The 12,812-nt window shown below is 28.9% G+C and overlaps 1 protein-coding gene across 4 annotated transcripts; it reads right to left on the reverse strand.

Moving 5' to 3' along the window:
- Nucleotides 1-294: 294 nt before the first annotated feature.
- On the reverse strand, nucleotides 295-4,307 carry LOC105125863 (uncharacterized). Of its 4 annotated transcripts, XM_011026512.1 has the most exons (5): nucleotides 4,164-4,305; nucleotides 3,992-4,057; nucleotides 1,801-2,310; nucleotides 1,021-1,167; nucleotides 334-760 (listed from the first exon to the last, which is right to left on the reverse strand). In XM_011026512.1, the coding sequence occupies exons 3-5, from the start codon at nucleotides 2,200-2,202 to the stop codon at nucleotides 668-670; spliced, it is 642 nt and encodes a 213-aa protein (XP_011024814.1). In that variant the 5' UTR covers nucleotides 2,203-2,310; nucleotides 3,992-4,057; nucleotides 4,164-4,305; the 3' UTR covers nucleotides 334-667. The 4 variants fall into 4 exon arrangements, 3 of the variants coding, with proteins under 3 accessions (XP_011024814.1, XP_011024813.1, XP_011024812.1); XR_842300.1 differs by having other exon boundaries at nucleotides 295-760; nucleotides 1,021-1,205; nucleotides 3,992-4,307; XM_011026511.1 differs by having other exon boundaries at nucleotides 1,801-2,295; nucleotides 3,992-4,306.
- Between the last annotated feature and the right edge of the window lie 8,505 nt (nucleotides 4,308-12,812).

The raw sequence follows: 12,812 nt of genomic DNA on the forward strand, positions 1-12,812 counted from the left end.
TGTACCTCACTGCAGCCTCACAAAGAGCTGAGCATGAGTAGCTGCTAACTTGAGCATGAGAACAGGCATCCCGCATGCATGCAACAAAGAGCATAACCAAGCTTCCTTCTTTACCAAAAATGCAAACTCATTGAGTCGATTGGTTAATAGACAATGATCGTTTTAGCTAGCAGGGTCCTGTATGGATCCCCAGAAGTTTTCGGTTTCCTTGTCAACCTTTAGCTAGGAGATAAGGTGAATAAGACATGGAATAGATTCATCGCACACAAAATAATGAAATAGAACATTTCCATCCCGATATCATGTAGTAATAATGATCAGAATAGTTTGTAAGCCATAACAGATGTTGTGGAAGCACCAATAGAATTACAGAGGGGTTACAATATTGCCATTTCAAAAGATATATGAACAAATACAACTTTTTCTAGATTCCTCTTCTTATTTAACACAAGCCTATGTACAACTTTACTCGGCCATTTTGTTCTACTGCAGAGGTTATTACAGCAAATAAGATATCAACTATGTTGCAGGAGTTGGGGGTCTAGTTTATTTTAACAATAGTCGCTAGTTTTCTGCCAAATCTATTTGCCAGGCTTATGCTATTACTCATTTCTGCCATTACTGCATAGCTACTTTTCTTTTTTCCTTTTACTGAATTAGTTGATAGTTATTGCCTCTTGGAAACATCCCATTCTTCAGTCTTCGCAAACCTTCCTCGAATCCTTGGTTGACTGTCTGCAAGAGCCTTCCTGCAAGCATACTGAAACAGACATGATGTGAGTTGAATCCAGCATGTGAAAAATGGTAGAAAATAAGGAATTGATACATCTCACCAAGTAAATGATCCGGAAAATAAAAGTTTTGTTGCTTATTTGATGCTTTTTATTAGGAGACCCTTTTGATTTTAAAACAGAAGCAATGACAATACTGGAATTTCAGGGGCTGATGCTTTTGTTAGAAATTTTTTCAAGTCCGGATAGAAAATATACAACAAACCAACAATAATATCTAATTATTTACCTTAATTTTCCTGCCAAAGTTCCTCTTCGTCTTCTTATTCCTGTACCTTGAAAGCTTTTCCTGGCGGTCCTCAGCAGAGTAGTTGTTGATAATCAATGGTCGGTCAAGAGGAGAACAGATGAGGCTCGTGTTACCATTACCAAGAGTCTGTCATAAAAACTCAGTATCAATGACTCAGCCCCATCCTGTGGAAATGGCCAGAAGCATCTAAACAATTCTCAGTCCGTAGACTTCATTACAGGGCATATTCATGCTTGGTGCTTGGATTGCACAGAAAGGTTCCACTAGAATCTGATGGAATTATGCGAGAGAAGTGATAAAGGAAATAGAATTAAACTGAAAATAAAAGCAACAGATTCGGTTTTCAAGTGATGGATATAATCGTTCTCATCAACATTCCATTTTAAGCGAGAAGAAAAATAATTAGATTCTTGATAAAAGATGAAAATGTCAATTATCTGTTCAACTGCAAGGGCTAAGGGGCAGCTACATTATGGAACACTATTAATACGAGCCACACAAAGAAAAGCAGTTAGTTCCATCCTGGATGAAACAGAAGCCCTTTCCTTTAGTGCTTCAAGTGATTCATGGTGGCGAATTGACTCACAAAACTATGATAGGCAATACCACATGCACAGAGATATTGATTCTTGTCAGGCAAAGGTCTATGCCCTTTGCCATATCTAAGAAGGATCTAAGCAAAACAGAAAATCGTTCAAATGTGCTAGAAAAGCATAAAATCAAATACACAGAAGTATAGTAAAAAATATTTGATCTAACCTTTATGTCTCCTTCGCTGAATGCTCTCCGCATCCCATAAGCATTTTCAAAATCAATTCCAGGAAAATCTAGAAAACTTGGCTTCACTGCAGCACCATGGACCCACTCAATTGAACTCAAACATCCCGAGCTGACACTTTTTGATAGTGCAGCATCAGGAGGTGATTTGTTTTCTTTGATGGGGTTTTCATCATCAGTCCTGACAATAGGAAGTTTGATATCCAGACGCTCTGCAAGTGATTGGGTATCCATTGCTTCTTTTTCCAGGAGGTCCTTCTTGCATTCATAGAAAACCTCATTCAGAAGCTGCTCATTTTGAATTGATTCAATATCTGTCACCTTTAGTCCTTGTGAAGTAATGACTTCTTCCCCACAGGAGATCATTGAAATGGCTGATGCCATGGGATCAATGCCCACAAGTGGCTCTTCAATGATTGGTTTGGGAGCTTTGAACAGATCCCCTTCGCCTCCCAGATCATATTCTGATATAGTGGTCTGAAGTAGGTTGCTCTATGTTAGACAAAATAGTCACCAACAAACAAGATGACATAAGAAAATTAGGTATGAAATAAATAGTGATCTAAACACTTCACCAATTATTTATCCTTAGTCTTAAGGGATTCTTAAATAGGTTGGAAATGAAGCCTTGTTATATGTTATAACTCAATCTGGTAAAAGTGCTGATTTGTGAACACATGTATACAGCAGTAAATAAATATGCACAAGCACATGGTTGTAGGGGCTGTAACTATACATTTTTTAGGAAAATCTACTGATTTTAAAAGCATGCTAAAGTGATAAATCACTATATTAATCCCCAAAGCCCATCTAATGATAAACAATGTAAAATGTTTTTCTTTGTTACTTTGTAGTTAGTATCTTTGAGTGCTTAGTTTTTCTGCCTTCGTATCAGGACTTTCCTGTTTTAGTTGCTTTTAGTTTAAATGGATGTTTCATTAATCGAAGAAGAAACCATCTAATCATGGCCTTTCAGTGGAGTTGAATGTGCTAAGTTTCGCGAATGAACCATTCAACGTGTCAAAATCCAACAAATCCAATAATCAGGGTTCTAGAATTCCTCCAAAGAAAGGGCAGGAGAAGAGGCCTCACTGGAGCCTGTTACGACCGAATTTTCAAGACAGATGAAGTGATTTCTTTATGAGAAGAACACTTCACAGCTCAACTCAAGAAAAGATTCTTTAAATAGCTAAGCACCTATGACTCAAAACATCACTAGCTTATTTGCATAAACACCAAACATTTTTAGCAAAAGCAAAGATCTAATGAAACTCTTTCAAGGTTAATTTTATTTTCATCTCCTTTATACGAGTTTAGCTTCAACATCCAAGAGAAAGAGAAAGACAGCCAAAAAACCAATAAAATAGAGGTGGAGAATGCTCTCTTTTCAACTTTCCCAACTTTTCTTCTCTTCTCTATGCCAAAAAAATATAACAAGACCTTTTTCCTTCTTTTATCTCTCTAAGTTAGTGGGTTAAAAGGGCAATAAAAATCCCACTATTGGTTCACCATCACACAATTGGAGTCAGAAAATAGTAGAAATCTTAAAGAACACGGAATTTGAAAGTGTGAAATCATTTTCCTTTTGTAGTCTTTCTTTTGCTATATGTTCTAGATCCAACAAGTAAAGAAAACACTTGCTGTTTCCATTTTAGCCCTATTTGTTTGCTTACCAAATGTTGAGAACAAAAACTGAAGACATTGATATTTGTGTAAATAAGCACAGGCCCACAAGCAGGAAAAAAAATAATCAGTCTTTTCCTCCATTTTCTCAGCAACTAAACGGAGGAGTAGAAAACACAAGCATCAAGAAGACAAGTTTCACTGAAAAAATCAAGTCCTCAAGATCAAAACTTCGAACTTTCCATATAAAATTTAACAAAGAAACAAGAAAAATATGAACTTTGAATTGGATTTCCACAGTAAAAGACCGATATTTCTTGTTGTTATACCCCCATTTTCTCAGAAACCAAACAGAGCAAGTTTGAGTACAAAACAAAGAGCAAATCGAAGTACACGAAAACTAGAGCTCCCGACTTTAAAATAGCCAAAACCCAGTTCAGAACCGATCAAATGAATGCAGATCACTCAGATAAAGAAAGTAAACAAGAGCTCAAACACAAAGTGAAAAGGGCATATAAATACAAGCAAAAACAGAGAGAAAACAAATTACCAGTGGAACATTTGTCTTTTGATACTTGCAATACTCTTCAAGTTGTTGAATATCTTGAAAGAAATTCTGCATATAGGGAAACAATAGTCCACTCTCTTCATACATTTTTGTCAAAAATTGCAACCACTCTGTTTTTTCCAAATCTTGAAACAGAGCTAGAGAGGAAAATCACCTCTTCCAAAACAGAGCAAAAGCAGAGCAACCCAGAACAGAACACAACACTGACTAGCTAGCTTAGTGCTAGTACTAAAAAGCAAAGGAGCCAAAATGCAACATGGAGAGAGAGAGAAGTCCGGTTTTGGCCTTTGATTTAAGACTTAAGAAGGAAAGGGAATTTATATAAAATAATAATCATAGGGACGGGGTAATTAATAATTAATTTTCTTAAAAAAAAAAAAAAGATGATGTAATGTATTAGGTTTAGTAAGTGTTTGGTATTCTATCGTATAATATTTTAAAAAAATTTATTTTACTTGAAAATTAATTAAAATTATTTATATATTTTTTTAATTTTTAATATCAACATATCAATATTATTAAAACAATACTAAAATTTATTAATTTAATATATTTTTAAAATACACTCAAACATAATTAAAAACAAACACCATCCCAGCGATAAAGACAAAATATAAAAGGACAGGATGCTGCTTACACTGTGTCATGTTACTATCATGTAATTTGTTTTTTATCAATATTATTTTTTGCATCCGAAGCATAGCATTAAGATTAGATTTTACCTTTAAAGGACTCTAAGAATGTATTTTTATATTGATTAAATAATTTTTTAAAAAATAATTTTTACATATAATATATATAAAAAACAAAACACTTTTAACAAATAATATCAAAATAATATTTAAAAAATTTATAAAAAATTTATCTTAATGAGTAAGGTTTTAAATTTACTTTTAATAAATTATCAGTTCAACTTTTATAAATTTTAGGGTATTAAAAATTTATATAATTATTAATTTTAAAGAGTAAAATTATTTAAAATATGTATAAATTAAATATCAATTCATAATTAATATTTCACTAAATAATAGCCACTAATATTAAATTCAAAATATGTAAACAGTAATTATAAACTTTATGATAGTATCTTAGGGAAAATAAAATATCTTCAGTGTGTATATATATGAAATTAAATTTTTAATTATTATTTTTTTTGTTAAGGGGGACTGTAGGAGTATAGTATTTTTGTATTATTATAATGGGTTAAGGGGGACTGTGGGAGTATAGTATTTTTGTATTATTATAATGCAAATTGAGCAAGTGAATGCATTCCTTGCCAAATTGAATGCACCAAGCCAAAATCTGTGTCTTTGTGGGCTAGACAGTGCTCATCACCCATCATCACTCTATCACGTTGTCAGAGATAGGTCCACGCGCTTTCCTAGGCACGTTCACACCTATTTTATTTTTTCTCTTTCTTTATTATTGATATTAATACTTGCTTCAACAAAGTGGTAAAGTGTAAAATTCCCATGAATTTTATGATTATAATTTATAAGTGGATGATTGCCATGCTATCTTCAGATTCTAAGGTTTTGAGATGAAAATCTCTCTCATTAAATAACTTTAGTTTATCATGAGAAATTATATATATATATATATATATATATAGGAAAGTCTGTATAATGTTGATGTGAGACTCGAATATATGTTTATTGTTAAAAAAATCATAATGGTGACTTTTTAATTGAATTAATGCCCAGAATTCCTCAACTTTTGAGCTGAGTATGAACCTGATTTAAATGAGTGGTAAATGATGATAATTTGGAGAGTGGAATTTGGAACTTTCTGACAAAATCTTCAACTCGATTTTTCTGCTGACTTGACCTGCCCCTCTGTAGTATCGTGTGCTTTCTGATTTCTTTTAAAAAAATTAGCACGGCTTAAAAAGATTTGTAAAATAATACTGCTTTTTTTTTAAATAAAAAAAAATCTCAGTGTTTGGAAACGCAATATTGTGTTTTTTTTTAATTTAATTTTTTTTAATTTAATTTTTTTATATTTTTAACTGGTTTGGATATACAGAAATCAAAAATAATTTTTTTTAAAAAAAAATTATTTTGATTTATTAAAAACACATGATATTATTTTTTTGTAATATTATATGCTTTCTTATTTAAAAAAATCTAGCACAGTTTAAAAGAATTAGTAAGATAATACTTTTTTAAGTTTTTTGAAATAACTTACTTAATGTTGTGATTGGAAAAGACAATATTTTAAGTAATAATAAATAGAAAAAATAGTATTTAAAAAAAATTATTAAATAAATTAGTATAAATTACAATAAAAAAAGATAGAAGAAAGAGAAAAAACATTAAAAATACATCAAAACTATAATTATAACATCACTAATAGTATTAAAAAAATCTCATTAAATCAAATACAATAACATAAATAAAACTTATCAACGATTATTGGATTGGATCACATTTTCTTTCCAAAAACATGCAAGCCATTTACTATAACTCATTTTAGTAACCATTAGTGATCTTTATTTGTGTTATTAGTTTTATATCATCAATATTTTTTCAGTAGAATCAATGGTGTCTTGACCATAGGTTAAATCTGTCTTTAATGTATCTTTTTTTCTTTCTTTCTTTTTTATTTTATATTTTTATAATTACTTAATTATCTTTATACAAAGAGTGTGGTTTTTTTCTATTATGTTTTATGATTGTTTTGGTTTTGTTAAATTGATTTTTTTAAGATATTTTTTATAATACCAGTGATATTATATTGATATGTTTTATGGTTTTTTTCTCTCTCTTCTCTTCTTGATGTAATTCATGTCAGTCTATTTAACAATTTTTTTAAAGTATTTTTTTGTGTTGTTTTTTAATCATGATAACTATCCAACTGTATTATTTCATTAATTTCTTTTTAAAATTGTATTGTTTTGCAAGTTTTTTTTTCTTTCAAATGGTGTTAATAAGATAAAATACCTATATTTTCTTCCTTCAAAGAAAAAAATCAAATTCATTATTAATATGACTCATTTTTTGTGCAGTATTGATGAAAAAAATGGAGCAATAATCAAGAAATAATACAGTAGTTTTTGAATTTTGTAAACTTAATTATCAAATTTATTATAAATGGAAATGATTGGTTTTAGAGTGGGAAAAAAAGCTCCCGGCTTAAGGGTTTTCTTTAAGTTCAAGAAAGTGGGTGTACAAGGAGCTCTAATTTTCTTTCATAATAATCGAATTTATGAAGTAGGCGAAATTTTTGTGAATCACAATAAATCTTGTATGTCCCTTTTTTTGAGATATAATTGTGATTTGTTTTTTAATTCCAATAATAACTTCATCATATTAAAATTAATTAATTTCCTTTCCAATCCAGTGTTATATCGTTTCTGTGATAACTTTTATCTTTATGGTTTAAAAAAATCCCAATCCAGTGTTATATAGTTTAGTGTATATTTGTTACTGTAATAACTTTTATCTTTATGGTTTAAAAAAATTTATAAATTTTTTTTTTTGTAATTAAATTTTTTTAAACAGAATTTTTCGTAGAATTTATGTAAAATTATGACACGAGTTAACTAAGCAAATATTTTTAAAACTATAGCTTAGGCATCCACAATCATGTCAATATTTTCACCAATATTTTCCCCTTTTTCTTTCACAAAATGAAAGGCATCTATTTCCTTGTATTGGCTTTCCTGTCTTCAATTATAGTATGAATCTCGCAAATCTAGAAACATATGGCACAATTCGCTGACACAAACCAATAGGATTTAGCCTTATGGGATCGTTTGCAAGTCGACCTTGGCCCCCTCCCTAAAGAAGAAAGTGAAGCCGAAAAGGTAAACTGAAGATCATCCCACTACAAACTAGGGCTTGCTAGTTGTGGTTAAAAATCTCGTGGATTAAAAAAAGTTGATTTTTTTTTTGTCATTTTAAGCTTGGGATAATGGAGGTAGGTAGTTGATTTCAAACTTGTATAATTTGCAATGAGAAAATATATATTATTAAACTAAACACCTAGTGTATACGAATTGGAATATGTTACCATTCTCTAACTAAATCTTAATTTTTCAAAAATCAATATTAATTGGAATACACCATGACTCCAATAATATATGCAAGATTTTTTTATTGAATCATTGGCTGTAGTACTTTTTTTATTATTTTAAATTTAATCTTTAAAGTAGTATTTAGTTATTTTCTTAAAATAAAAAAGATGAAAAATAGTGAGATAGACAAGACATGTTTCCATATCATTTTTGTTTGGAAAAAATAAAAATTTATTTTAAAATATATTTAATTTATATTTTCTCCTCCTTCAACTAAACGTATTTTTATCGTTTATATATCTTATCTGTAGTCTTGAAATATAAACACAATCTATTTTTTCATAATGAAGTGATCCTTGTGGGCCATCTATAAGTTAATTAAAAAATTCATTTAATCTTGATATATAAAGATTAGTTAAAGAACTAGACTTAAGTTTACTCTAAGTCTTGAGTCTATATTTATTTGTTTTTGTAAAAAATAATATTTAGGTTTCACAAACGCATTTCAAAGTAATAAAAAAAACCAATAACTCAGATTTTATCACTTATCATATCTAATAAAGTCAATTTTATTCTAATTAGATTATAAAAAAAATAAGCAACAATAGTAGATGGAATTTGAAAAAAAAATCATAATAACTCAAAAAAAAATTAAAAAGATGAAATTGCTTTAAAAATGGACATGAAAAGGGGCTTAAGTTAACCTGAGGTAGTATAATAGATTTGTAATTTGAATGATAAGGGATGAGTCAACTCGAATTAACATGCAAAACTTATAAGTTATGTCATAAGATTAAAATAACCAAACAAAAAAGAATTTGAAAAAAAATCACAAAGCTAATTTTTTTAAAAAATTAACATAAAAAAGATATCAACCCATGTTAATTTTTCAAACTCGTGATAACATGTTAATTTTTTAAACTCATGATCCATGACATTATACTAGAAGCACCATACATGAAAAAATCATAGAGCTTAATCTCGAACAAATCAAATACTAAAGAGTAAAATTGAAAAAAAATCAATTATATAAAAAGATAAAAAACAACAATTAGAAGAATAATGATAAAAATAAAAATAAAAATAAAAAATAAATTAGAGAGCAATTATAAATTTTTTATTGAATTGTGAAATTAAAAAGAAAAATAATTTTAACAAAGGGAAAAAAAATAAAAAAATAAGAAAGAACATGGCTGAATCAAAAAACAAAGGAAATTGACGGGCAATTTTGAAAACTTGAATGATTAGGCGCGAAAACAAAAGAGGAAAAAAAAATAGGTTGTCTACACTAAACCATTGGTTCATTTAGAACACGTGTCGTCAAGAAATAACAAAGCTACTAAGAGGTTTCAGATGTTTTCTCGTTGTCTAAATTTATGTTCACCTTTCACGCGTTTGGCATATACAAGTCAATATGTTTTTAATATTCAATGAATACTAAAATTTAAATTTGTTTTTAATTTTATTTATCAATAAAAATAAAAGTAAAATAACAAAACTATCCCTCGAACAAAGCTAAGGTTCATTAGACCTTAAAGGCATTCTAGCAACTTCACTGTCCATTTAAAGGTCAAAAGGAAAAAACATTCCTAGATGGCAGCCTAGATTTTTTGAAACCGAGAGTATTTTTGCATTTTTATTACTCAATAATAATAATAATAAACCTCAATTGCCCTCATTGATCAAACCAGATTTTTAAGAAGCGAGAGGCAAAATATTTGCCTCAACTCACATTGCACGTATGAGAGTGGAGTTATAGTAAAGTGCACTATAAATATTCCCTTTTCATTTTAGTTTATTTTGATACTTGAATGAATGCAAATTTTATAAAAATATGAAGGGTAAATCTAGGTTTGACTCACTGGACTCTAAAGGCAATGTCACCCTTCCATTAAGAACAATTCACATGTGTAGCCATAAAAAATAAAAAAAAAATCTCCAGTGGCAGGAAGGTTCAAGGTTCGAGGAAGAAAGTGCATTTACCAATAAAATTGCTTTTTTCATCATAATCCACAGTATTAATTTCAACTAAGCATGATAAGGGCCCCTTCATGTGGTCATGCCTCATACTCCACTTGGATAATAATAAATAATTATGCTACGTACTCATAATTATTCAGACGCCGTTGTTTGACAATGATCAAGGGTGATATAATTAAATTTTGGAATATAATAGCAAAAAAAATAAATTAGGATAATTAATACGGGAAACCCACATCTTGCACTCAAGTTGAACAGCCATAACATTTCTGCGCCTAACAAGTTAATACAGTCATTATCGAGTTACATGTAAAAACTATACTATTGTTTGGAGAGTGTTATATAATATAGTTGTAGAATAATCATTGCATAGAAAAAGGGCAAGTAGAAGACATATATAATGACCCTATGATCGTGCTGTGTCCAGCATTGCAGCTGAAGGAAAAGGACACCCCATCGGCTTTTCTGGGCTCAAATTAACTATGGAGAGGGGGAGCAGAGTAGCAACGTTATGATAGCTCACTGTCTTACTCCTTTCCGTACCTCCTTCCAGCCCAGATCGACGTCTAAAAACCACTGTCGTAAAATTTGATTTGGTGAGAGATCGGGTGAAGGGTGACTGACTGGGATGTGATTATGATAGGGGTGATAGTTAAAAATATTTTTATTTAAAAATATATAATTTAGTTTTAAAAAAATTATTTTAATATCAATATATTAAAAAAAATTAAAAATATAAAAAAATTTATTTTAAATAAAAATTTAAAAGTTTTCAAAACCTTTTAGGATGCTATTTAGACCGTGTGGTAAAAACACTTCTAGATAACTAAGTTATTCTGTTAATGTGCATTTTATTGGGTTAATAGTTTTATTTAAACAAGATTTTTATTATTTTTATATTGATGGGACTAATCTAAACTAAGTTTGACTAAATTATTAAAAATTTAATTAAATAAATTAAGTTTTATCATGTTAATATTTAATTGATTGAACTAAAAACTTTATCTTGATTAGTTTTTAGAAATTTTAATTAGTCAACTTATAGCCCAAGTTGACTTCAACTGCAAGGATTAAAAAAAAAAAATTCCGTGAGTTTAGCAATAATTTTCCTTTTCTCAAATTATTGATAAATGGTTTTTTATATCATGAAGTTCTATCCTTTGTTTTCTATTTATTTCTTGAGTTCTAGATATTTCATGTCAACTTGAAGGTCTAGGTCAACTTTAATCGGATGTGATAAAAAAAACAATTAATTCCATGATTTTAGCAACAATTTCCCTTTTTATTCAAACAATTGATGTATACAACTTGTTATCCCACGTAGTTTCATCTTCTTTATATATATATATATATATGTCAACTCAACAATTTTTATTTTCTCAAACAATTGATGTATATAATTTGTTATACCATGGAGCTTCATCCTTCTTCTTCTTCTTTGGCTATGTATCTCTATATCACTTTCGATTTCTTCAGTTAAACATTGACTTCCTTTTCAACCAATAAATGAGATGTGTAGATGTATAGTCCTTCAAGAAGATTTAGAAGAATTATGCAAATTTATATGTTACTTCAACATGTAATGCCGACTGAGACCTTTTGGCTCCTAGCATGGTGACCCCAAGAAATAGTTCATGTGGTGAGATTTTTTTTATATACTATTGTTTTGATCTATGTACTTGCAGTGTATGATAGAAAATAAAAATAAAAATAGGTCCCCACCTTCCCAGCCAGTTATATAAGATTTCTTTTTTCTAAAATGAATATAATTTTTTTTTATCTGTAAAAGAACAAAAATGGAAATGGGAAATAAAATAATAATAGCTGTAAAAGAGAGAGGAGATAGATTCTGCACTCCAATTTGATCAAATTATTCAAATTCTCTCTCGATGTGGTGAGGCCTATTCCTCCTCGCTACAATTTGATTTTAATTATTATTATTATTATTATTTTTTCAAGAGTCAACCTAACTTTTGTCGTTTTCTAAAAACTTAAAGCATAAAGTAAAGCGTAAGTGTTGCGGAAGCAATGACCTGGAAACCTGGAAGCAAGGATGTTATACCAAACAAAACACCGAATGCTGTGGTGTTTTTATTACACGTTCCCTCTCTGATATTTTATTATGGATTTATTGTTTAAATATTTTGATTTTTTTAATTTTTAATTTTTATTTTGCGTGATTGCATTATTTCTTTTAATTAAATTAAAGAGTAATCGAATGAAACTTGTTTCCTAAGAATATAATTAAAAGAAAAAGAATCAAAATGAAAAAGATTCTGTAATTAGATGCTGGTTTCAAAGTTTTTATAAAAACTCTTTTAGTCCTCAATCATCACATATTATACTTATTTGGTTCACGATGCCTTTTCAATTTAATTTTAATATAAAAATTATATTTATTATATTTTAGTTTAGAAAGAAAGATTGTTGAATTTTAGTGGTAGAGATGGAGAAATATTGTTGATAATAATTTTAGCTATAAAAACAATTAATTTTTGTATTAGATGATTCTATTTTATAAGAAGAGTCTAACTTAGGTGTTATTATGTACTTTAAAAATACATAAAAAACAAATTTGAGCTCATGAATATTTTTAATTTTTGGTTAATTTTGAGTTTTGAGATGATTTTTAGGTTTTTTAGACTATTAATGAATTTATCAAGATATATAATATGTTTCCTAGGTGTTTTAAATAAAAAATAAGTTAAAAATAAATTTTAAATAAAATCATAATAGCTAGAATCTTAGTAAAGTTAAGTAAAGCTGTGATTAATTTATTTTAAAAAAAAATATTAAAATGGATAA

The sequence above is a fragment of the Populus euphratica genome, unplaced genomic scaffold (assembly GCF_000495115.2).
Source record: "Populus euphratica unplaced genomic scaffold, PopEup_1.0 scaffold44.1, whole genome shotgun sequence".
Classification (NCBI taxonomy): Eukaryota; Viridiplantae; Streptophyta; class Magnoliopsida; order Malpighiales; family Salicaceae; genus Populus; species Populus euphratica.

Bases quoted from the DNA above. Each gene is read 5' to 3' on its own strand.
- LOC105125863 (XM_011026510.1), bottom strand. From the start codon at position 4,096: ATGTATGAAGAGAGTGGACTATTGTTTCCCTATATGCAGAATTTCTTT. The intron at 1,168-1,800 runs GTTAGATCAAAT...TTTTTATGACAG, and splicing joins TCAGCGAAGGAGACATAAAG to ACTCTTGGTAATGGTAACAC. The intron at 761-1,020 runs GTAAATAATTAG...TGTCTGTTTCAG, and splicing joins ACTTTGGCAGGAAAATTAAG to TATGCTTGCAGGAAGGCTCT.